The sequence below is a fragment of the Fukomys damarensis genome, unplaced genomic scaffold (assembly GCF_012274545.1).
Source record: "Fukomys damarensis isolate Sample0158 unplaced genomic scaffold, DMR_v1.0_HiC HiC_scaffold_24, whole genome shotgun sequence".
NCBI classification, from domain to species: Eukaryota; Metazoa; Chordata; class Mammalia; order Rodentia; family Bathyergidae; genus Fukomys; species Fukomys damarensis.
Window position 1 is genome coordinate 71,962,498 of NW_022900936.1, and position 21,999 is coordinate 71,984,496.

Here is a 21,999-nt window from a genome sequence, read left to right on the forward strand (position 1 = left end):
TTACTGAATGACTTCTTTGTCCACACCCTGTGCCAAGATCCCCTCCTCCATCCTCAAGGAACTGCTAGGGCCAGGTGGGCATTATCTGTTTTATCTCAGGGTCTCGTCTGGGTCTCTGTCCTGTCCAGTTGTGTCTCAGAGGCCCCTCCTTCCCCTCTGGGCAGGTCCAGGTTGCTGTACAAGCTGTGGAGTCTTCAGCCTCAGGGTAGAGCAGCCTGCAGGACCCAGTCTCACATCACACCGCTGTGGAATAGAAATCCCTTTCAGCATCGCTGTCCCTGCTCGGCACAGCTGGAAATCCACCCAGCACTTACACATCCTAGCCATGTGCGGAGACTCTGGGAGGATGGTTGAAAGCCTGGGTTCACACACATTGCTTGAAGTCCCTTCTCACAGTCCCCAGGAACTGCCACTTTGCCTGGGTTCTGGTTCCTCCTCCACCCCGGAAAACAGACCTCCTTCTGTGCACATGGGGCTGCTCGAAGTCCTACCTCACAGGACAGAGGAAAAATGCTCCAACCCAAACCCAGGTTTAGGCTCCAGGCACCACAACAGCCCTCTCCTCACCTGACACCCACCCTCAGTCTCAGGGAGCAGGTCCGTTCACGCAGTCCCCTGATGCAGGCTCCTTAGAGAGATCCCATCCCCAGCACCTCTGTGGCCTGGCAGAGGACAGATGGCCTCTCTCTGAGGCTCAGGGGTAGCTCTGCTACCTCCAGTCCCAGAGGCCGCTTGGGTACAAAGCCCAGCTCAAGGAAGGAGGCTGCCTATTCCTGAGAGCAAACCCGTTTCCTATTGCAGTGGCAGTGAGCTTGTGGCACGTGTGCCACCGCAGTCACGCAGAGCCCTCTCTGCAATGATGTCACAGGTTGTATCAGTTGTTTTTGCTGAACTGAAACTTCAGAATTCAGGTTTAATTATAGTGTTGGTGCTTTGTGATAAATAAGGGGGTTCTGGGTTGCAGTTTGGGCACTCGGTCTCTAAAAGGTTCACCATCCCTGTTCTAGTGGGTCCCCTTAGATTATAGCTATAACTCCACCCACGACAGGAGTGAGCTGAGCTGTCTGGGAAATCAAGCTGAGGAGAGCGAGGGGTGCTGGAGGAGAGTCTGATCAGGAGGAGGACGTCAGGACAAAGTCTATACACTGTGATGGTCTTTGGCCAGGCCCACAGGAAGCAGCTGGGAAGATTTGAGAGGTCAGGCAGGATATGAAAGCCTAGACATGTTTCTGTGGCCTTTCTGGGGTCCATCTCAGGGCAGACAGAAACCCTCAAAGGCCAGACCTGTATCTTTGAAAATGTCATTAAAAAAGACCATCCACAGCTTCCCCAGAAGTGTGGGTCAAGGGTCCCCACTGAATGACGAATGCATACCACCAACATGACGTCAGAAGGCTCAGCATTGTGCTAAAGGGGGTATACAGCAGGGACAGTGGGAGAGGAATCCTGGGAGGTGGCCCAGTATCACAGGCCAGCGTGTGCAGCTCAGTGGGTCTAGGCTCCATCTTCCTTCCTGTCCCATTGTCTGAACCAGGGATAATGTAGCTTAGAACCCACCAACTGCATGTTCCCATTTCAGGGTGACTCGATGTAGCTGTGTGTGTGTGTGTGTGTGTGTGTGCGTGTGCGCGCGCGCGTGTGTGCTTGCAGGCAAATGAGGCTGTATGTGCTTCTCCTTCATTAACATGTCTCAAAAATCATCACACAGGTGTGAAGAAGGGGGATGGCCTTCAGCTACCAGGTACAGTAAGACATCCCTCAGGGTAGATGGGGCTTTTAGAAATAGCTGCAGCCTTTCCCACGAGGCCCGCCCCCTAGATGACCAGCACACAGCTGGAGGAGGCCCCCAACCTGCGCTCCCAGGGGCCCCTCTGTGCCTTGTGTGTGCCAGCCCAGCAGGACAAGCCAGCACCCGCTCTGCCCTCCAACCCCTTCAGGATTTCACCACAGCGGCTAATGCCAGATGTCCCCGGCACCACCTGCATACGCTCTCTGGCCTGAGCTCCCGCCCTGAAGCCCATCCCAGCTCCCCACCATAAACCACACAGCGTATGCCCCGGCCATAGCACCCTTATCCATGGGGTCTCTTTCCTAGTCCCCAGCCGTGGAAGAGGAATAAGGCTGAACTCGTCTGCCTCCATACTCTTGTCCTAAATGGAGAAAATGGCACTGGCACCTTTTCTTGGGTGCAAAATGCGACACACACACTTGATAGTGGATCGTCCTATTTGAGGGCCACCAGGGTGCTCTCTGGTTGCTGATGATGGGAAGCAGCAGTGACAGTGGGCAGCACCCCACACTGAAGATATTTCTGACCTCCAGTGGCCGCTGCTCCCCAGACGCCCTGACAGCATGATGGTGGTCATAGCGCACACCCCTCTGAGGGCTTGGGGCCCCCCGTCCCTCTCACTGGACACTTTGCATTAACCCTGGCCCCAAGGGCAGCCAGACACTCTCTTGGCACTCACTCTGATGAGGACCCACCTGACCAGCTGGGCCAGCGGGGCACAGACCCTGCACAGAAGGGCGCCATCCCCCCCAACCACCTGCTCCCCCTCCATGCTTTATTTCTAAGACCTCCATGTCCGAGTCCCCCCACCCTGACCCCTCTGTCATCTCCATGGGAACATCTCACACATTTGAGTGTCTCGGTTTGTAGCAGAGATTTGGTTTTGGGACTGGTGTGGCGTGGTCCCTGCTGGTGGGTTCGTGTCTTTGTGGTTGTTGCTCTTCTCATTGTGACATGCTGCGTTTTCCATCCCTCCCACCCTCCAGCGGCAGACGGTGCAGCAGCCTCAAATGCTGTAGATAGTGCAAATGCCAGCCTAGTCAATGGTATGTCTCCGTGTCAAACTCTCTCGGGTGTGGGTGATGGGGTCATTCTCCTCCACCCCAACTCTGGGCTTTTTCTACCTCTTCCAGACCGCACAGACCTTGGATGTGCATGGCCCCCCCAGGTAGCCACTCTCTCACGTGGGGCAGGCGCTTAAGGGTGGAGCCACAGCCTGGGACTCACCAGGCTTCTTGCAGCTACCAAAATGTGCTGGCTCTCATTGGGCCCTAGACCCCTAGGGAACCCCAAAGTGAGATATGGCTTTGGCTTCAGATTTGGCCCCCGTGCATCTCACACATGTGGCCCTCTCCTAAGCAAACTCCTGCTCTGGCTTTGGGAAGACGTCCTGGGGTTGGGGCCTGAGCTGAAGCCAGCATCTGAATTCCTGGTGAAGGCTCCCAACCTCCACTAAAATCTCCCAGAGGCAGGAGGCAGGGGACCCAGGTGATTCCACTCTTTGGCCCTGCCCCATAGTATGGCTGAGCCACTGGGAGACATTAGTTCCTCTTCTCTTTCACAGAGCACATAGGCCCAGGGTTGCTTGGGCTCCAGAGTTTGCTGGTGTCTCTGCTGTTTCCTGTGCTGAAGTGTTTATAGGTCTCCACATTCTTACTGCTCCCTCCTCAGGGTGGTGTGTGGGGTCAGGCTGGGGTTGCCTGTGTCCCTGAGCGTCTGCATCCTGTCCTTCTGCTATGCACAGGCAAACAGGAATTCCGTTCTCTTGCCTCCAGCCTCTGATTTCTGATCTCTATACTTCCCCATCCTCAGGGCAACAGCTGAGGCTTCCATTGACTCAGGTACCACCCATGTTGCCAAGTTAGATGACATGATAGTTACCCAGGCTGCTCGGGAGCTATCCAGAGACGTTAGCGCCTGGTCATGGACACACTACCCCAAAGAAGCCAAGAGAAGGGCCAGAGGTCTTTGTTTCCCAGCATAACTGCCTTCTAGGCACAAGACTAGAGGATTCTCACCCCTTACATCATGCACCCATCTCCACTCCTGCAAAGTGTGGGGACCCTTGTCCTATCCCATCTTCCCATCCCCTGCTCCAGGCCTCTGTCCGACCCACCTACCTTCACATGACAAGGGTTGGAAGCACCTTGAAGATGTCTGGGTTGGGCAAGGCACTTCTGCAAGCCCTGTGCTAATTCTGGGTAGGACTATTTCAGATCCAGAAGGAGGAAAGAGGACAGCTTGGGATGTGGGAGGTGTCATGCATCAGGGAGGGTGACTGAGCGGTGATGACAGGAAGAGTGACGTGGACAAAGCTATGGCTGGGAGAGGAGGAACCGGGAGGTGGCAGGTGAAGCATAAGGATCCCAACCTGGCTGGCCAGGTCCCAAAAAAGGGAGTTTTACTCCCAAACCACAGATCAAAAGTCCCAGTATTACAAGCCAAACTGCAGGAAAGATGAGGAATTTTTCTTTCTTGACCATGTGTTGTCTGTCAGACACTGTTGCAAGGGTTTCGTGCTCTTCATTCATTTAACCCTTGGGAAGACCCATAACACAGGTTGTGCTGTCGCTGCTTTAAAGACGAAGAGACTGAGGCTCAAGGGGATCAAGCCACTAGCTGGGGTCCCAGAGCTAGAAAGCAGCGGGGCTGCGATTTGCATACAGATCCCAGACATGGCCAGCTCCAAAGGGTGTGCTCCTCCTCCTGGTGCAGAATTCCCCATCGTGGTATATCTTGTGAGTGTTGCAGGGACATGAAGAGGTCTCTCCCTGGGAAGGGCCTGTGGTCAAGGCTGTTAGAGAACACTGGACTGAGTTGGTTCTTCCTAACAAGAAGTCCTCAGAGCTAGAACACTGGTGTGTGGTGTGCAGTGGGGGCTGGTTGGTCATCTAGGGCCCCTGGGCTGATTTGATGCTACGACCTCTCCTGCGAGTTCCCTGTGGAATTGGTGTGCCCTGTTGTACACTTTGGGAAACAGTGCTGTGAGCCATAGCTACTGAAAATGTGATCAGAGGAGCCAAAGCCCGAGCGTCACCTGGGAGCTTGTCAGAAATGCAAAACCCCAGGACCTGCCCCAGACCAATCAAATGAGTATCGGAATTTTACAAACCGTTCAGGCTCCAGGACAGAACACATTGAAGGTTCAGAGGCATGAAACTGAACCTTGGCGAGTAAGAGGAAGTTGGGTGCAACATCCCCTCCTTCTTCTGAGCCAGTCTCAATGATTTAGATACAGGGAAACAAAATTAGATGGCGGTATCACCCATCCTGCTCCCCCAAGCATCCCCTCTGAAAGGTGGATCTGTTCCAGTCACCTTGGAGGCATTGTGATTGCTATTATGCTTTCTTTTGTGTGCATTCAGCTGTCACTATTCAGTATATCACTTGCAGTTCCAGCTTTACTCATGGCTAATGTACATCACTGAGCTCCCAACATCTGCATAAGACTTTACAGGAACATCTTGTAAGCATCACCCATTTCAGAGGAGGAAAAGGAGTGACATTTCCCAGGTCTCCTAGCTTAGCATCCATCTTTCCAAAGCTTGTTGATCAGGTGACCTTACAGGAATCCCACAAAACCTTTGCTCTCCACACCCTTGCCCTTCATGATAACAAGAAAGAAAAGGCCATTCAGAACTCAGCATCTTGAAACAGAGAAGAGCCTCTGAGACCCCAGCCCAGCCCCCTGTCTTGTCCCATGTCCCTTGTTCCCCTGAAATACAGCCCAGCCTCCTGGGCTCACCATGGTGCAGGGTGAGGCAGGCACTAGTTTGGCCAAGAAGAGCCCTAAATAAGCCTTTCTTCTGAGAAACCAGGCCATCTGTGCTGAAGCACTCCCAAAACATAGCTCCCTTCCTCCGACATATGCATTGGTGATTATTTTTCTGGCCACATGATCACTATGGCAATAAAAGAGGAAATTGCTAGCTAGGTCTGATGGGTGCACACACCAGCTAGCACATGGGATAATATGCAATGCAAATAAAGGCCCCTTTGAGCCTTCTCAAAGAGACTATTGAAGCCAAGTCCTCTGATACCCCTTAGCCTAGTTAGTAAAATTATTTTAAGAAATAAATTTCTGTTTGCTCTAAAAAGTTTTCTCCTTATCATTTTAAACCCGGCAGACTTTTACAACACAGCAGCAGAGATCTTTCTCTTTAAACACGGGCAGGCTGCTGAGCCCTGGCTAGGAGAGGCAACAGGGGCAGCATCAGCAGACACTGGGCCAAGGAGGACTGGAGGGTCCAGGGCAGCACTGCTCACTCCGGAGTCAATTCGGAGTCTCGGGAAGAGGTTCCATGAGTGCGGGCTGCTGCTGATCGTCCCTTGGCCTTGGTGTCCTCCTCTGTAAAGCAGCAGTGTTGACAGTCCTCCTGCCCCACGTCGCAGGGATTTATGAGAAAACATCGGCTAACAACCCTTATAAACAGCCAGAGGGTGAACCATGAGACTGGAGATTAGAGGGGGAACCTTTGGGCACTCGGCACAAACATCTCACCCTGTTGTACAAAAGTGGAAACTAAAACCAGGAGTGGAGAAGCATTCAGCTAATTGGTATCAAGACCCTGGGAACTAGGCAGGCAGCCCTCCCCTGCGTACCCTTCTCTGGGCTGAGGGCCTTCTGGAGAAAAGAGAGCACAGCGAAAATACGCATACACTTTGGGGCCCGTCCTGTGCCCACCCCCCAGACAGAGGCAGGACACTTCCCTCTCAGAGCCTCAGTTCTCATCTGTCAGTGGGTGCAAGGCAGGGATGTCTTTTGTGGAGAGGCTGAGGCAGGCATTAGATGAGACCATGGAGGCTTTCGGGACTCAGCAGCTGCTGGGTCTGGCAGGAGAAGTCCAGGTGGCTGACCTTCTCAGACCTCTGGAGGTGACAAGGCCCAGAGGCCCTGTGGACAGGAAGCTGTGGGTCTTGAGAGACACAGGTCAGGGGCCTCCCAGGCAGCCCTCATTACAGGTTGAGAGCTCCAGATTCAACCTTGACTCTGCACTAGGCAACATGGGCCCTGGGATGGGATGGGGTTCCTGAAGGAGCCCCTAAAACAACTTAGCTGCAGAATGAAGACCCCCGCTTCTCCAGGCAGCAGTAGCTTCTCCTCGGGACAGGACACTTCCATTAGGCCCCCGACATCCTTGGGGCCTCTCAGACCACCACTGAGGACTTCTCCCTGCCGGTTACTCTCAGGGCCATCGGGGAAGGGGACCATCCATGCCACAGCTTTACACCTTCAGAGAGACACAGAGGTAGCCGGGTGTGGTGGCGCACGCCTGTGATCCCAGCACTCAGGAGGCTGAGGCAGGAGGAGCGCTGTGAATTCGAGACCAACCTGGGCTACATAGTGAGTTCCAGACCAGTCTCACTTACATAGTTAGTGAGACCCTGTTTCAAAAATTAAAAAAAAGACAGACACAGAGGAAGTAGAGCCATCCCTCCTAGACCCAAAAACAAAGACACTGTCCTCAGTACCCCTCCACCGTACTCCTTCATTCTAGTCTCTCTCTCTCTCTCTGTCTCTCTCTCTCCAAAGTATGTGCATATTTTCTTTGATAGGAAAACAAAAAAGAAGCAGCTGAACAAGTTTCTCTTCGCTCCTCTCCACCCACAAACACATGAGCCAAATCCATCGTGAAGGGCTGGTTAGAGAGGCCTGAGGTTCTCCCTCTCCTCCCCATCAGCAGAGGGTTTTCCCTTGGACACAGTTCTGTTACCTGTAAAATGCTCAGGACCGAGCTTATTCCCACAGAAACCCTCCCTTAGAAGCCCCCCAGGACCGATGGCCCCTGTGGCTACTGGGGTGGCCAGGCTCCCCTTGCTCCTCCCCCCAGTCAGCTCAGCCCTTCCTTGTCTGTGACGTGAATGTCCGTGGCCTGTTGCGTCTTCGTGCTGACCGACCTGTGTTGTCTGTTCTCTGTTGGTTGTTAAAATTCTCTGTCGTGTAGGTAAAATGCAGGATGGCAATGTGGACGCCAGCCAGAGCAAAGGTAACCGTCTGAACTGATGACTCCATTGTCCCCACGGCCCCTCCCCACCAGAGCTGAGCACCACGCCAGGGGCAGGAGCTCGCTGGGCCCAGCTGGATGCATCCACATCCCCGGGGGGTTCTTTGGAGGTGCCACTGTGGTTTTGGGGTTCCAAGCCAAATGAAGATGTGTTGCTGGTGGGAAGAGGGGACACTGATAGGCTGGTGTCTCCCTCGCATCTCTGTCCAGGAGCCACAAGCCCTCCAGTCAGTCTCACACTGGAGAGGCCACAGTAGTTGGGCACAGGGATTCAGCATCTGCTCATGGGCACACTCTCTTCTCCTTTTTAAGCCTCATTTTTGTCCCTCCTATCCACTTGCTCCCGAGAGCTTGTCTTTAATGACATGCTGGGAAATCCCAAATTCTTGATCGTGTCTGGTGAGCAGAAAGACAAGGAACCATCTGGGCAGGGGTCTTGTTCAGGGGACTGCAGCCCAGTGCTGCTGGAAATTCTAGATTCCAGCTCCGGCACAACAAGGGCCATGGTGACCTAAGACTCCAGCTGGGAAACGCAGTCCCATCCCTGACTTCTGTGCCAGCCACGAGCAGCACAGGCAGGCGGCCAGCACTTCCCTGGGCAGGCAAGGTGGGGGCCATGTGGCTGGCTGCAGGGTGACCGGCACATGTCTGTGTCTGTGTCTGTGTCTGTGTGTGTGTGTGTGTGTGTGTGTGTGTGTGTGTGGGTGTGTGTGTGTGCGCGCACGCGTGCCTGCACATTGTGCCCCTGCAGCCAAACAGCAAGATGGGGCAGCTGCCATGGAGATGCAGCCTCTCAAGAGCGCTGAAGGTGGCGATGCCGATGACAAGAAGAAGGCCAACATGCACAAGAAGGAGAAGTCCGTCCTGCAGGGCAAGCTCACCAAGCTGGCTGTGCAGATCGGAAAGGCAGGTGAGTGTGCAGCAGGGCCAGGCCCTCAGGCACCTGATCTGCAAGGGGCTCAGATCAGATGGTCCCCTGCTCCGCTGCAGGGATAGAGCTGGGTCCCCTACAGAGTGGGCTCAGTACTTACGAGGGCAGAAGACTGGAGTCAAAAGCTGAGGCTCTGGGGCAGCTGCCTGCTCTGTGGTCCACCGTGGGTGTGAGAACTTGGCCAGGTAACTTTTCCTAGCTCTGAGCCTTTGTCTCCTCACCTGTAAAACAGGGATGACACTTGTCCCTGCTTCAGAAGGGACAGATAACAGAGGATATCTGCTGGGGGATAACGGAGATTGCTTACACCGAGTGCTTGGCACTTGGCATTTGCGGTAGCTGGGAAGGGAGCAGATCTTGCAAGGCTTAGAGTTCGAGGTACCATGGACTTTATCATCGGGACAGAGGAGCAAAGGGTGGATTTGAGCAGGGAAGAGGTCTGAGCAGGTTGATAGACTGGGGCTTACAGTGATCACCCTGGCTGCAGGGCAGAAATAAAGGTTGAAAGGGGGGTTGAGAGCAGTGCCGGGACCCAGGGAGCCCACCATCTGAGCAACATGGAACAAGCCAGGCCTTCTAGCTGAGGCACTAGCTGCAGACAGTGCCAATCCCGTGTCAGGTGGGGCCCAGACCGTAGACCTGACCCTCCCCCCCTGGCTACAGATGTGGTAAATGCCAAGGCTTCCCCACCTGGTTGCTCCCTTCGCTGTGACTGTCTCCCTGGCTCTAATTATAGACAACACAACATGGAGAAGGGAGGCAAATTATAGGCCTGGCCGTCTATATTTAAACTTGGGGCCTAGTGACAGCACCAGGCTTCTGGGAGCTTGGCTTCCCGCCCCTGCCACTGTCAGCCAGGGGTAGAGCAGGCTCCAAGGCTCTGCAGCTGGAGGTGGGGGTGGGGGTGAGGTCCCGGGATTTCCTTCATCTGCTGCCATTGCTGTCATAGGGCTCTGCAAGAAAATGGCAGAGGTGGGGAGAGGGCTAAGTGACGACAACCCTGTGCCCTTAATGGGCCTGGCTCCCACACCTCACCCTGCCAAGAAAGAAGTGCACAGTCGAGCACATCAGGTTCACAACTCACCCCTGCCTCTCCCTTGGGCTGAGTGCCCTGAAAGGAAAATTGAGGAGGCACAGGGTGTGTGGAGGATTCCTCCAGGGAGGTCCCAGCTAGGGAAGGTGCTTGACTCTGCAGACATTTCCAGAGACAGCTCTAGGCTTGTCCCTGGGACCCCTGGACCATGCACGGTGAGGCAGGACCTGTCTACCTTGCAGCATGTAGACGGGCCTTGGGACACTGAACATCAGGTGGGGGTGGGCATCCTCCTGGCTTCTTCCTGACAAGGGGACTCCAGTTGCCCACATGCCATCCTCCTCTGGCAGAGGCTGCAGGTATAAGCTGTCTCCCAGCCTTTGTGGGAGATGGATGCACTGAAGTCTCAGGTCACAACCCTGGGGAATCTGGGCAGGTCACCAACTGTGTCCCTGCTGCTATAGCACCCCCCAGGCCTGACAGCAAGACACTTCCTGTCCGAGTCTCAGCTTCTTCATCCAAAAAATGGCCACCTCTTGTTTCCCCTGCCTGGAAAGCTATCCCCCGGGTCACCAGGTGTCTGCTCCCCTCTTTGTTTCAGTGTGCACTCACATGTCACCTCCTCCAAGGTATCTGCGGCCCCCTGGCTAGTGCAGTCTCTCCGTGCCACTCTCTGTCACCTTTTGCCACATCACATCAGTGTTTAGCTTCACAGCCCTTCTCCATATCTGAGATGATCTTGTTGCTCTGTTTGTCTGTTTCCTGACTGCCTACCCCTCTAGGGTATCAGGTCCCCGAGAACAGGAACTCTGTCTGGCTTTGTTACTGCTGTGTCCCTAGTTCGGAGACCAGGAACTACCAAGTACCTAGCACACGATAGACGTCAGATGAGTGAGTAAACAGGGAGAGTCAGTTTCACTCCGATGGTGCTTTCTGTTCTGCTGTTGTACAACACACATTTCTGGGACACTGTGCTAGTCGTTTTGCATGCGTTCCTACAGCTCAGCCTTGCAAAACACATAGAGGGGATTTGTATCCCCATTGTACAGAAGAGGAGACCAAGGCTCGCTGAAGCTCCAGTCACAAAGTGAGGAAGTAGCGAAGCGGGGAGGTGGGCCCAGGTCTGGCCGATCCCAGCACTCTGCAGCCGAGTTTCAGTTCCCGTCCCACTCCCCACCCACTGCTGTCCCCGTGTCGCAGGCCTGGTGATGTCAGCCATCACAGTGATCATCCTGGTGCTCTACTTCACCGTGGACACCTTTGTGGTGAACAAGAAGCCGTGGCTGCCCGAGTGCACGCCTGTGTATGTGCAGTACTTCGTCAAGTTCTTCATCATTGGCGTGACGGTGCTGGTGGTCGCCGTGCCCGAGGGCCTCCCCCTGGCTGTCACCATCTCCCTGGCCTACTCGGTGAAGGTGAGCTGCGGGGTGGAGGGGTGGTGGGGGTGGGCATGGGGAAGTGAGCTCAGAAGAAGCACTCAAGTGCCCCAGGGGCTCAGAGAGAGGACTGTGCAGATCCCAAAACTCAGACACTGTCAGAATCCCGGGCCAGCGAGAGCCACACCCTGTCCACAGGGCCCCCCACTTCACAGCTGGCCAGGCCTTGCTCATGGGGTGCAGTCTCAGGGCGGACACTTCTGCACGGTGTTCTCAAAAGAAGCCAGAAATTTGGACTTGTATGAGCTCTCGAGATATTTATTGGTAGTCAACTCAACTTTAAAAAATAAGACAGGACATGGATATGGCCTGGTGGTCTGTACTTGCTGACACGCGCAATGCCCTGGGCTCAATCCCTAGCACTGCAGAAAAACTGAAATGTAGATATCTCCATGTGAGCCAAACCCACCCATCCCACTGCATCTAGATGGAGGCCTGGCAGTCACAGTTATAGGCACCTTGGTTTTGGGGTGTTATGAGGCAAGGTCTCACCATGTAGTGCAGGCCAACCTTGAACTCACCACATAGCATAGGCTGGCCTCAAACTCTCTGTGACCTTCCTGCACAGCCTCCTGAGTGCTGATATTACAGGTGTGTGTCACCTGGCCTGGCTAAGAGGTTTTAAAAGCAGATAAATGGAGGGCTGCCAGGCCCATGAGTACTTGGTGAAGCTCAGGCCTGGGAGGCTCCTGTGCACCAAGGCTCCACAGAGCCCCACCTCTGCCTGTGTCCCAGGAGCCCCGCACTGTGGTCTGACTCTGTGGGTCACTCTGGGTTCCCGCAGCCCACTGTCTCCTTCCCCTCACCATGAGGCTTCCCCAGCTTAGAGGGCTGGGCTCCTGCTCCGCAGGGTCCTGATGCCAAGATGTCCCACAAGGTGCGGTTCAACTGTGTTTACAGAGAGGGCCTTTGCTCAGAGAAATTGGCAGAGATGTGGGCGGACTCAGTGAGCATCAGTTTCCAAGCCGGAATTTGGGCTGGGCGCCTATGTAATTTCATACAGAAAAGAGATCTCCAGGCTGGTGCCAGCAAGTGGCAGCTCTGTGTAAAGGATACGGCCCTTATCATCTCCCTGTTTTAGCGTTCTCGGAGAAACTCCATCCCACAAACCAAAGCCCCGATGGGGCACAACACTCTCCCCCTCATGGGGTCCAGGGCCTGGCAAAGACAACACTTCTGTGGCCATCAGTAGGGTCTCTCCACAGCCACCCCACGGAGCTGGGGCTCCCTTGAGAGTTGTGTGGAGTGGGCTTGGGGGACTGTGGGCCCAGCATCTTAGGCCCCCACAGTTTGTGTCTTTGGCACCTGGCACCTTGGTCAGCGTAGGTCATGTTACTCATGCATTCACTTGATCAGTGACAGAGCTGCAGCCCAGGAGAGGCAGGCTGGAACCAGGGCTGCCACTAAAGTGTCCCAAGAGCACAGGGATGACTGCTCCGGGCTGCCCCGAAGGGATAGAATGGAGACCATGTTTGTCATTTTAAGTTTCCCAGTAGCTACATCTTTTTAAAGATAAAAGAAACAGGTAAGGTTAACTTTAACATTACAATTTTCTTAACCAGTACAAAGTGTGATTGAAATACATGGTGAATGTTTAAATTCTTTTAAAAATTATTACAGTAAAAGACACATTGCCATGGATCCTCCTCAGAATCCTCCCTCTCTCTGCAAACACATTTACCCCGTATAGTGCTTGCCGCTCTCTGAAGCAGTTCTGGACGTCCTCTCTCGTGGGTGTCTTTACGAGACTGGATAACCAGCGTCGTGAGTGCTGCCGCCAAGGGCCGTCCAGCAGAAAGTCAGGCCCGTGAAAACGTGGTCCACTTTATTCGCTGGATCTGGTCCTGGGACTCCTGACTCTTCCCTGAGTCAAAAGACCCATGAAAGTTAAACATTTGGGGTCAGTTCAGGACATGGAGGCAGCCACCGCAGCGCAACTAAAGACACTCACAAAACAGCAGTTCCAGAGCGGCTTCAGAAAGTGGCAGCAACACTGGGGTGAGTGCGTTCAGAGCGAGGGGGACTATTTTGAGGGGGATCCGTGGCAATGCATCTTGTGCTATAATGTTTTAAAATGTAAACATTCCATATTTTTTCCTTCACAATTCACATGTCTGAATTATTCTCAGTCCAACACATAATATATATAAAAATTACAGAAAGGTTTCTTTTGTTTGACTTTTTGTGGAGTGTCTTCCCAGGCAAGTGTATGTTTTATGCCTACACTTTGGACTACCCACACTTCGAGTGCCCAGTAGCTGCACATATCCACCTGATAGGACAGTCCCAACTGAGAGGTCTTAAGGCCAACAGGCAAACCATCTTGAGAGAGAGAAGGTGGCTGAGGTTGCCTGGAATAATTAAGGCACCAAGGGCCAGGAGGACTGGATTTGAATTCCAGCCTTCAGCCTCCCCAGGTGTGTGGTCCTGGTCAACCCGCTTGGCCTAGATTTCTCCCATTGCCAAAATGGACTATAAGGATCCTTTTCAGGTCTCACAGGATTTTTTTGTTTTGTTTTGTTTTTTGTAGTACTGGGCATTGAACCCAGGGACTTCACACTGAGTTACATGTGAAGACTAAGTTACCCAGACTGAGCCGAAACTTCAGATCCTCCTGCCTCAGCTTCCCAGAGTATCATAGGATTCTTATAACGTCAGACAAGAAAATAAATGCAAAAGGGTTTTGCAGATTCTAAAGAATGTTGCAAGTTCAGATTTCTGTTGATCATCCATTCAACATACATTTATTATCGCTATTATCACAGAGTTCAAGGGAAAAGACACTAACATAATCTTACTAGTACTCACGTTTTAGTCACATAAGCTTCTGTTAAAATCATTCTGGTCTCTGTTACCTGATAGAGAGGAAGGCAAGCTGAAGTTGTGGAACTTGCTGCTTTCAGTTCTTTTCTCCTTCTATCTTTACATTCATTGTTCCCTTCTGAGAGATCCTTTGCTACATTATAGTCACCTTCACTGAGATGGATGACAAAGGTCTAAACAAAGAGCCAAATCAGAAATTAAACTTTTCCTTTTGTGAAGAGTCTGAGAACGAAGGGCAGAAGACAACACAAGAGAGCAGTGAGGCACTGAGCCAAAGCCCCAAGAAGGATGAAGTTCAGGATGTGAAGAGCTTGAGCCCGAGCCTGAGAAGAGTGAGGTTCAGGATGTGAAGACTCCAACCCAAAGCCCTGAGCTCGGATGCAGAGGGTCCCAGGACTCCTCTCAAGAACATAACCAAACTTGGAACATCTCAGGAGGAAGACAGGGAACGTTCGAATTGCATTCTGCAGACTCCAGGGTCAGACCCTCCCAGGTGTCCTGTGACACCAGCTCCAGCCGCCCATAGGAGCAGCCTGCGGCAGGATGACAGCCCCTCCACTCCCAAAATTTGTTGGGCCAGCTGGTGATTTCTTCAACAGGAAGGTCAGCAGCAGGTGATTTCGTCCATACCAGCTCACCTCATGGATGAGTCCTCCTCACTGTCTCTAGTCAGTGTTACCCTTCTACCCCCGAGGCCTAGAAGAAATTATTCCTTCAGTCAAAGGGCCAGAAGAAAACCCTAGGAGACCCTGAGGAAGCCGGTGCAGAGAAAGGCAAATTACAGCAAGGGGTGCCTACCAAAAAAAGTGCTCTACAAGAAGCTAACATGGATTTCCGCTATGAAAAAGAATTCTTGGAGCTGGAAAATATTGGAGTTGGGAATTTGGTATAGTCTACGAGTGCATTAAGAGGCTGGATAGGTGTGTTTATGCAGTAAAGCACTCTATGAAACCTTTGGTAGTATCATCAAACGAGAACTTGTGTCTGTGTGAAGTTTATGCTCGTGCAGTTGGAGGGCATCACCCCTATGTGGTACGCTGCTATTCCTCATGGGCAGAAGATAAACAGTGATCATGCGGAACAAGTACTGCAGTAATGGGAGCTTGTGAGCTGCTGTATCTGAAAACATAAAGTCTGGTGGTCATTTCCAAGACAAGTCTCTTAGACACCCTTCTGCAAATTTCCTCAGGGCTTCAGTACTTCCACAGCTCTGGCCTGGCACAGCTGGATATCAAGCCTAGTGCTGTTTTCATTTGTCATAACGTGTGTGATTCTCCAAGTGATTCTCCTGGAGTCCCAGGAGAGGTTGGAAATGGAACTGGTCCATTTCTCCCTGCCAGCGTAATGTATAAAATTGGTGACCTGGGCCGTATGATGTCAGTAAGCAAATCTCAAGTGGAAGAAGGAGATGCTTGCTTTCTAGCTAATGAGATTTTGCAAAAGGATTATTGACACCTTCCCAAAGCCAACATATTTGCCCTAGAACTAACAATTGCAGTGACTGCAGGAGCAAAGACTTTAACCGCCTGTGTTGTGGTTGTGGCATCATATCCATAGTTTTACAGACATTCCTTGGGGACCCAGATTTTCGTAATTTGCTCAAGAATATGATCTGCCCTGATCCAAGGGAGAGACCTTCTTCTGAAACTGGCCAGAAGTGAAATTCTCAGGCCCTCCCTGAAGACAACACAGGAGCCCCAGCAACAGCCAAACTTGGAAAAGTCTGCGGTAGCCATACTGGAAAGGGACCTGAGAAAAGTCCCGCAGGCCCAGACCCACCATGGCAACTCTAAGGTCTCTGTTGGTCAAAGAGAATCAAGAAACACAAAACACCTGGAAAGAGGAGAAAGTGTGCAGCGTTCAAGCTTTACCTGTGGGCACTCTGCCTCATAATAACTCACTTCACACCAGCCAACTTTATTCCATAAAGCTTCCAGAAAAAAGATATTGATCGCCCAATCTTCCTCTTACAAAATGGAAAAACTGACCAACTTGAATGTCCAGAGATTTCAAAAGTCACCAAGCATAGCATTTATAGCCAAGATCACAAGGCTACTTACTAAAGTTTCTTATTAGCAATGGTCTCAGGTACAATAATTGGTAGCTGGTTTTCTTCCTGATTGTTATATTCCTAATGCTACCTATCAACAACTTATGTACTTCTTATATTTTCTGATGAATGAGAATGGGTACTGAACTGAAAGAAAAAAAAATAGCCTTTGGTTTGGTCTATGAACTAAAACTGCAGTTGCAAATTTCTCACTAAAAATCCCCGAAAGAAACAGTTTGGCTTGAGTTGAAGTAAGACTTTACGAGAAAATGTGCCTTGGTTTGGACTTGGTATACGACTCTATTCTTAAGAGCATTTCCAGCCCCTCTGAGCAACAGTTTTCTTAATGTATTTTGTGGATGGAGGCAACCTCTTTGATATTATATTTATTAAATGAGTGGCTCCACTATTTCATGGAGTGGGTAGAAATAAGGCCACAAGTATCGTGGATATGCTTGAGCTAGGTATTAACTTGTGAAACCAAAACGAGGGAGATAGAGGGCTCAAAGGAAAGTTGATGCGGCTGTTCTATCTCAGTCAGTTTGTCTTAACCCTCTTGTGGCTGTTGATTGGTTTTGATTTTCTCTTGATTTTAGCAGAATTTGGTTTTGTTTCCTGTGATTTTAAACATTTTTGTTCAAATCCTTTTCTGTGTTCACTTTCAGGATAGAACATTTATAAAGAAAGGTTTTATCTTGTCCAAAGCTTAAAAAAAAAGAAAAAAATCTAGTTATGATTCCCTCTTACCTGTGCTGTAAGTGGTTGGTACAGGAGAAAGAGTTAAGGAAATCAAACCCCTAGGCATGGACCAGGATCCATCTGGTCCTGCCTTCCATACATTTCCAGGTCCCCACTTGCCAGATGGGGTCGGCACGTTTCTGGGGAGAGCCTGCATGAGGAACACGGTTCTTTGAGAATGGCTTTATTAAAAGATAGGTGATAGATCACAGGGCAAAATGGGAAAGAAACTGAGAAGAGGGAGGGAGGGAAAAGGGAAGGGACGTAAAAAGAGTTGAGATGTGGTATATATATATATACGCACTCTAACTTCCCACAGTGGAAGTACTGCAAACACATACTAATATAAAAGTTTTAATTAACAGCTTGGGAAGACGCTGGAAATGCAGAGAGAGGAGAAAGACTGCTTTGTTTGCGTCACTTGCTTGAGGACCTGATAGAAGCTAGGACTGTGGAGCTAGGCCAGAGAGGAAGAGTTATACAGAAGAAAATACTGATGATACCACAGCAGGATTCCATTTGGTCGTACATTTAAAGAGAGAATTTGAGGGCCAGTGATTTGGCTCAGTGGTGCCGCCACCTGCCTCGCAAGCACAAGGACCTGAGTTCATTCCCGGGTACCAAAAACAAACAAACAAACAAATAAAAAGAGCGTTTGAGGGCCAGGGATTTGGCTCCGTGGTGCCGCTGCCTGCCTCACAAGCGCAAGAACTCGAGTTGAATAAAAGAGAGAATTTGATATACAAGATGTGTCCATTCTAAGTGTTAGTTTATGGATCATTTTCTTTTTCCTTTTTGTGTAAGAAATTTGGGGGTTTTATTATGCATGTTCTAATATGTGCTCATTGTAGAAAAATAGAATCTGTAGATTTAAAAAAGTCTAAAAACTTGAAGTTCTGTCACCAAGAAATGATGACACTGATACTTTAATTTTTTCCACTTGTTTTCCTTTAACCACATAAATAGCCTAAATTTATTTTTGGTGAAATTAAAGTAACAATGAAAACCAGGCAACAGAAAAATTTAAAAAAATTATATAGTTAAAAAAAAAGAACCATAACCAAACAAGGACTAGTCATTTATGTTGGGTGAAGAGTGAAACACTGGAGTAACTAGGGAAGATGCAGCCTTAGTTTTTCATCCTTTCCATTATTTTTTCCACAAAAAATGCAGGTGACTTCTGTAACTCAAATTAACAAATTCAATTAGTCAGTCTTTTAAATGGTGCAGATAGTAACAGGGAAGGAAAGGGGCCGCTCTTGGGAAAGCAGCCAAGGTGTGAGGGCTGCAGGGCCTGCTCACTTTGTGCCTCCCAGTGCACAGCACCCCCACTTCGCACTCAGCTCCTCACGGCCGCCCTCTCCCCTTCCCCCTCTCCCAGAAAATGATGAAGGACAACAACCTGGTCCGCCACCTGGACGCCTGTGAGACCATGGGCAACGCCACGGCCATCTGCTCGGACAAGACGGGCACGCTCACCACCAACCGCATGACCGTTGTGCAGGCCTACGTGGGTGACGTCCACTACAAGGAGGTCCCTGACCCCAGCTCCATCAATGCCAAGACCATGGAGCTGCTGGTCAATGCCATCGCAATCAACAGCGCCTATACCACCAAGATCCTGGTGAGTGGGTCCAGCTACATCTTGTCCTGGCAGGGAGCCAACCGTGGGGGTGGTGCAGGGCTCCTGCATTGGAATGTTCAATCCCTGCCAGTACACCCTGGGATGGTCAGATGATAAGCAATTCATTTCTCTTTGACTTAAAATTGCTATCATGTTTGCATAACCAAAGAAATGAGATTATTGTTAAATATTATTTATTACTGATGATTTTTATAAGTTACTATTTTTAAATCCTGAGATTGACCCACATACACATACAACAACCTTTTATGTGTTAAATTGTTAGCTTGTTCTACACAAAAAAACTATTCTAAAACTTAGTGGTTCAAAATAAAACTGTGTCCAGATGGCCCTGCATATCCACAGGTTCTGTATGCGCTGAACCAATCGTGGATCTAAAATATTCAGGAAAAAATTCTAGGTAAGCTTACAATGGTTGTATCTGTATTGACCATGTGCAGACTTTTTCTAGTTGTTATGCACTAAACAATACAACTATTTACAGAGTATTTATACTGAATGAGGTATTATGAATAATTGAAAGATTTAAAGTCTATGAAAGGACTCTATAGGCTTTATGCAAATACTGTGCTATTTTCTTTAAGGGATTAAGCTTACCTAATGAGTATCTGCTGACAGTCATAGACCTAGTCCCTTGTGGATACCAACTGCCAGCTACATTTGGCACAAAAGCCCTGGTTGGCATCAAGGCTGGGCTCAGCAAGGTGGTTTTCCTGATATCTGGGCTCCTTTGCACATCAGCTTGATGGACCTATCTAGCCTGGTGTCAGCTAGGCTGGCTCATCTCTATTCTGCATGGTCTTGCCTCCTCCCACAGGCTAGCCTTGGGAACAGAATTCTGAGGGAGAACCAGAGTGTGCAGGCTGTCTGGAAGCCAGGACTCTGAATTGACACATCTTATTAGCCCATACAGGCAGGAGGCCAGCCCAGAATCAATGGAAGAGGCCACTTCTGTTGGGAGGGGTGATACAAAGGATATAGATTCAGAGAGGGGACTGACTGTAGCCACTTTTACAGACTGCTACCGATGCTGCTGCTGTTGTGAGTAGTAGTAACAGTACTGGTTTAGATAAGTGAAACCAAACTCACTGTCCCAGCAAAGCTGCCCAGGTTCATAGTGCTGAATTCTCTGCTTTAGAAGAACAGGTTGCCTCTTTATAATTAACAACATTCAGATGACAGAAGAGAACGCCAGAATCTGCCCTTCCAGGTGCCTGTGGGCATCCAGATGTAGGGCATTTCTACCTCATGTGCATCTCTGGGTGACCAGCTGGGCTCTTTGTTTACCTTCCAAATGTGGCCAGGCCCTCATCCCCCCTTTTGCCCCTGAGCCAGCTGCAGCCTTCACAATCAGGACAAACTTCAGAAGCCACCAGCAGCTTTACTGAATCCGGGAGGAGTGCGTGAGTCAGCAGCCAGGGACTAAGAACTGGTGAGGGAGGAAGGAGGGAGCAGGCAGCTCCTGAACCCTGAGCTGAGCATCTACCCGAATCACCCTGGAGCTACAGGCTCAAGGAGGCAGAAGTGACAAAGGGAGAAAATAGGTCAGAGAACATGTACAGACAGAGGGTAAGAGACCTTGGGGGCAATGCCAGAAATTATGACATTTTGGTCTTCTCTCCCTCGACTTGGGAATCAAGGGAGATTGGCATGCTTGATTCTGTTCTTCAGGCCTTCCAAAAATAACTGAGAGCCTGTTGGTGATTTTGTCCCACAGATGTAGCAGAAAGAGAGTGACGCAAATCCCAGAAGAGGCTTTGGGCCATGGGGCAGCCACCTGGGTGCAGACCTTTGGGGTGGGCTGAGACTGAGGTATATGCTGCTCAGTTACAGCCAAAGGGAACTCTTGGGGCCTTGGGGACTGGAAGGTATTATTCGAAGAGCTTCAGAATGTGGCAGTGAGGCTCCAACCTCACCTCGGCCTTGGGGGACTGAGGCCATGGCCCAGTATTCAGCCAGTGCATCTAGGGCAGGGTACAGGCGGTGAGGGCCAAGAGAGACCAGGCACTTGGAGCCTAGGTGCTTTGGTTTGTAATCCAAGCCAAGGTTGCTTACCTCTTGGGCACCAGAGTCCTGTTACACCTCAAACACTAGCATCTAAGGGAGGATCCCTCTCCTGTCTTTGTGGAATGTTGGCTGTACCCTGGCTGTTGGGTTCTTTTTGTGTGAGTAGATAGGGATTGAAGCTCCTCTGCTGGGGTAAGACTGTCTGGATGCAGCCTCTCATTAGCTGCAAACAAGTAACCTAAGCTCTCAAATTCCTTGGTCACAAAATCCTGGGGGAAATAATAGTCTTATTGTAAAGATTAAATGATTTAGTAAGTGGAAAGTGCTTAGCACAATGCTTGGCACATAAGTCATATGCAGTCCAACTCTTGTTACTCAGCAATAAAATTACCATTAAAAGAAGATTCCATCTGTAGCAATGCAAATGCTAAAAAAAATAAAATAGACAGTAGAGAGAGCTGAGCTAAAGAGGGAAAAGATTTCACCCAAATCCACACACCCAACTGTGGCAAAGTCAGTCTGTGGCTAACCCAAAGCCAGCTTTTGAGTTAGGATTGTCCAGACCTGTTTCCTGGCCATCAAAATAAGCATCTTTAGCCTATGGCGGTCTTGGGAACAAGGCCAATGTCACAATGACAACCAGATGAGGCAAAGGAACTCTGAAGGGGCATCTTTTCTAGGCCGAGGTGAACACTGAGAAGAGGCTGGGGCAGCTCAGTCTGAGGCAGAAGTCCAGCCCCCTCCAGACCAGGCTGGGAGAGCTAGACTGCAGAACATCCTGAAACCATGCAAGAGGAAATGGGCAAAAGGACACATACTTCCTTCAGTTTCTCAGACTGGCAGCTCAGATTAGAAAATGAGCCTGGCCTAGGAAAATGAGGCCATAGTCAGGGCTGGACTCCTGCATGCTGTTCCCCTCCACAAGGGTACCAGTTCCTCAGTGTCTTCTTGCTGTAGGCAAGCTGTGGGCCTTTTGACAGGAAGAGACATAGCAGAGTCTTCTCTGGGCTCCTGGCATGGGGATCTAGGAAATACAGGGTGGATGGATGAGGTAAGTGAATTAATTGGTAAATAAACATACAAATATATAATTGATGAGAGAGTAGATAGAGGAATAGATACATGGATAGAAGGGGGTGGATGGATGGATGGATGGGATGAGTGGATATGTTAGTATATAGGTGAACAGATGAATGGATAAGCGGGTGAGGACATGAGTGAGTATGAGTTGATAGGTGTCTCCAGAAAGGACTGATACCTTTTCTTATAGAGACGAGATATAGGTGTTGTCCCCAGATGCAGTCTGTGGTCAGCCACAGTGCTGTTGGTAGCATCAGCTGGCTGAGTTTTCCTCACCACCCAGGCTGCATGCCTTGATCCAGAAAGCTCCTCTTTTTTTTTTTTGCTGTCCTTTGTTCTTTTAAAAAACTGACCAACAGGGCCCAGGAATTTAGCTCAGTGGTTTCATCTCGCACAAGGGCCCAAGTTTGATCCCCAGTACAAAAAAAAAAAAAAAAAAAAAAAAAAACAATTAAAAAAAAA

The 21,999-nt window shown here is 50.3% G+C and overlaps 1 protein-coding gene and 1 pseudogene across 9 annotated transcripts in view; both read left to right on the top strand.

The window, feature by feature from the left end:
- Nucleotides 1-21,999, top strand: part of Atp2b2 (ATPase plasma membrane Ca2+ transporting 2) — a 241,002-nt gene that overhangs the window by 180,933 nt on the left and 38,070 nt on the right. For 5 of the 9 annotated variants that reach the window (XM_010619264.2, XM_010619211.2, XM_033768006.1 and 2 more), the window contains exons 7-12: nt 1,709-1,741; nt 2,776-2,835; nt 7,735-7,776; nt 8,546-8,704; nt 10,959-11,173; nt 18,187-18,429. In XM_010619264.2, the coding sequence (XP_010617566.1) occupies nt 1,709-1,741; nt 2,776-2,835; nt 7,735-7,776; nt 8,546-8,704; nt 10,959-11,173; nt 18,187-18,429 (752 nt within the window). The remainder of the gene's footprint in view (nt 1-1,708; nt 1,742-2,775; nt 2,836-7,734; nt 7,777-8,545; nt 8,705-10,958; nt 11,174-18,186; nt 18,430-21,999) is intronic. The other 4 variants (XM_010619217.2, XM_033768008.1, XM_010619235.2 and 1 more) reach the window with 2 other exon arrangements.
- LOC104858995 lies at nt 13,984-17,416 on the top strand (annotated as a pseudogene).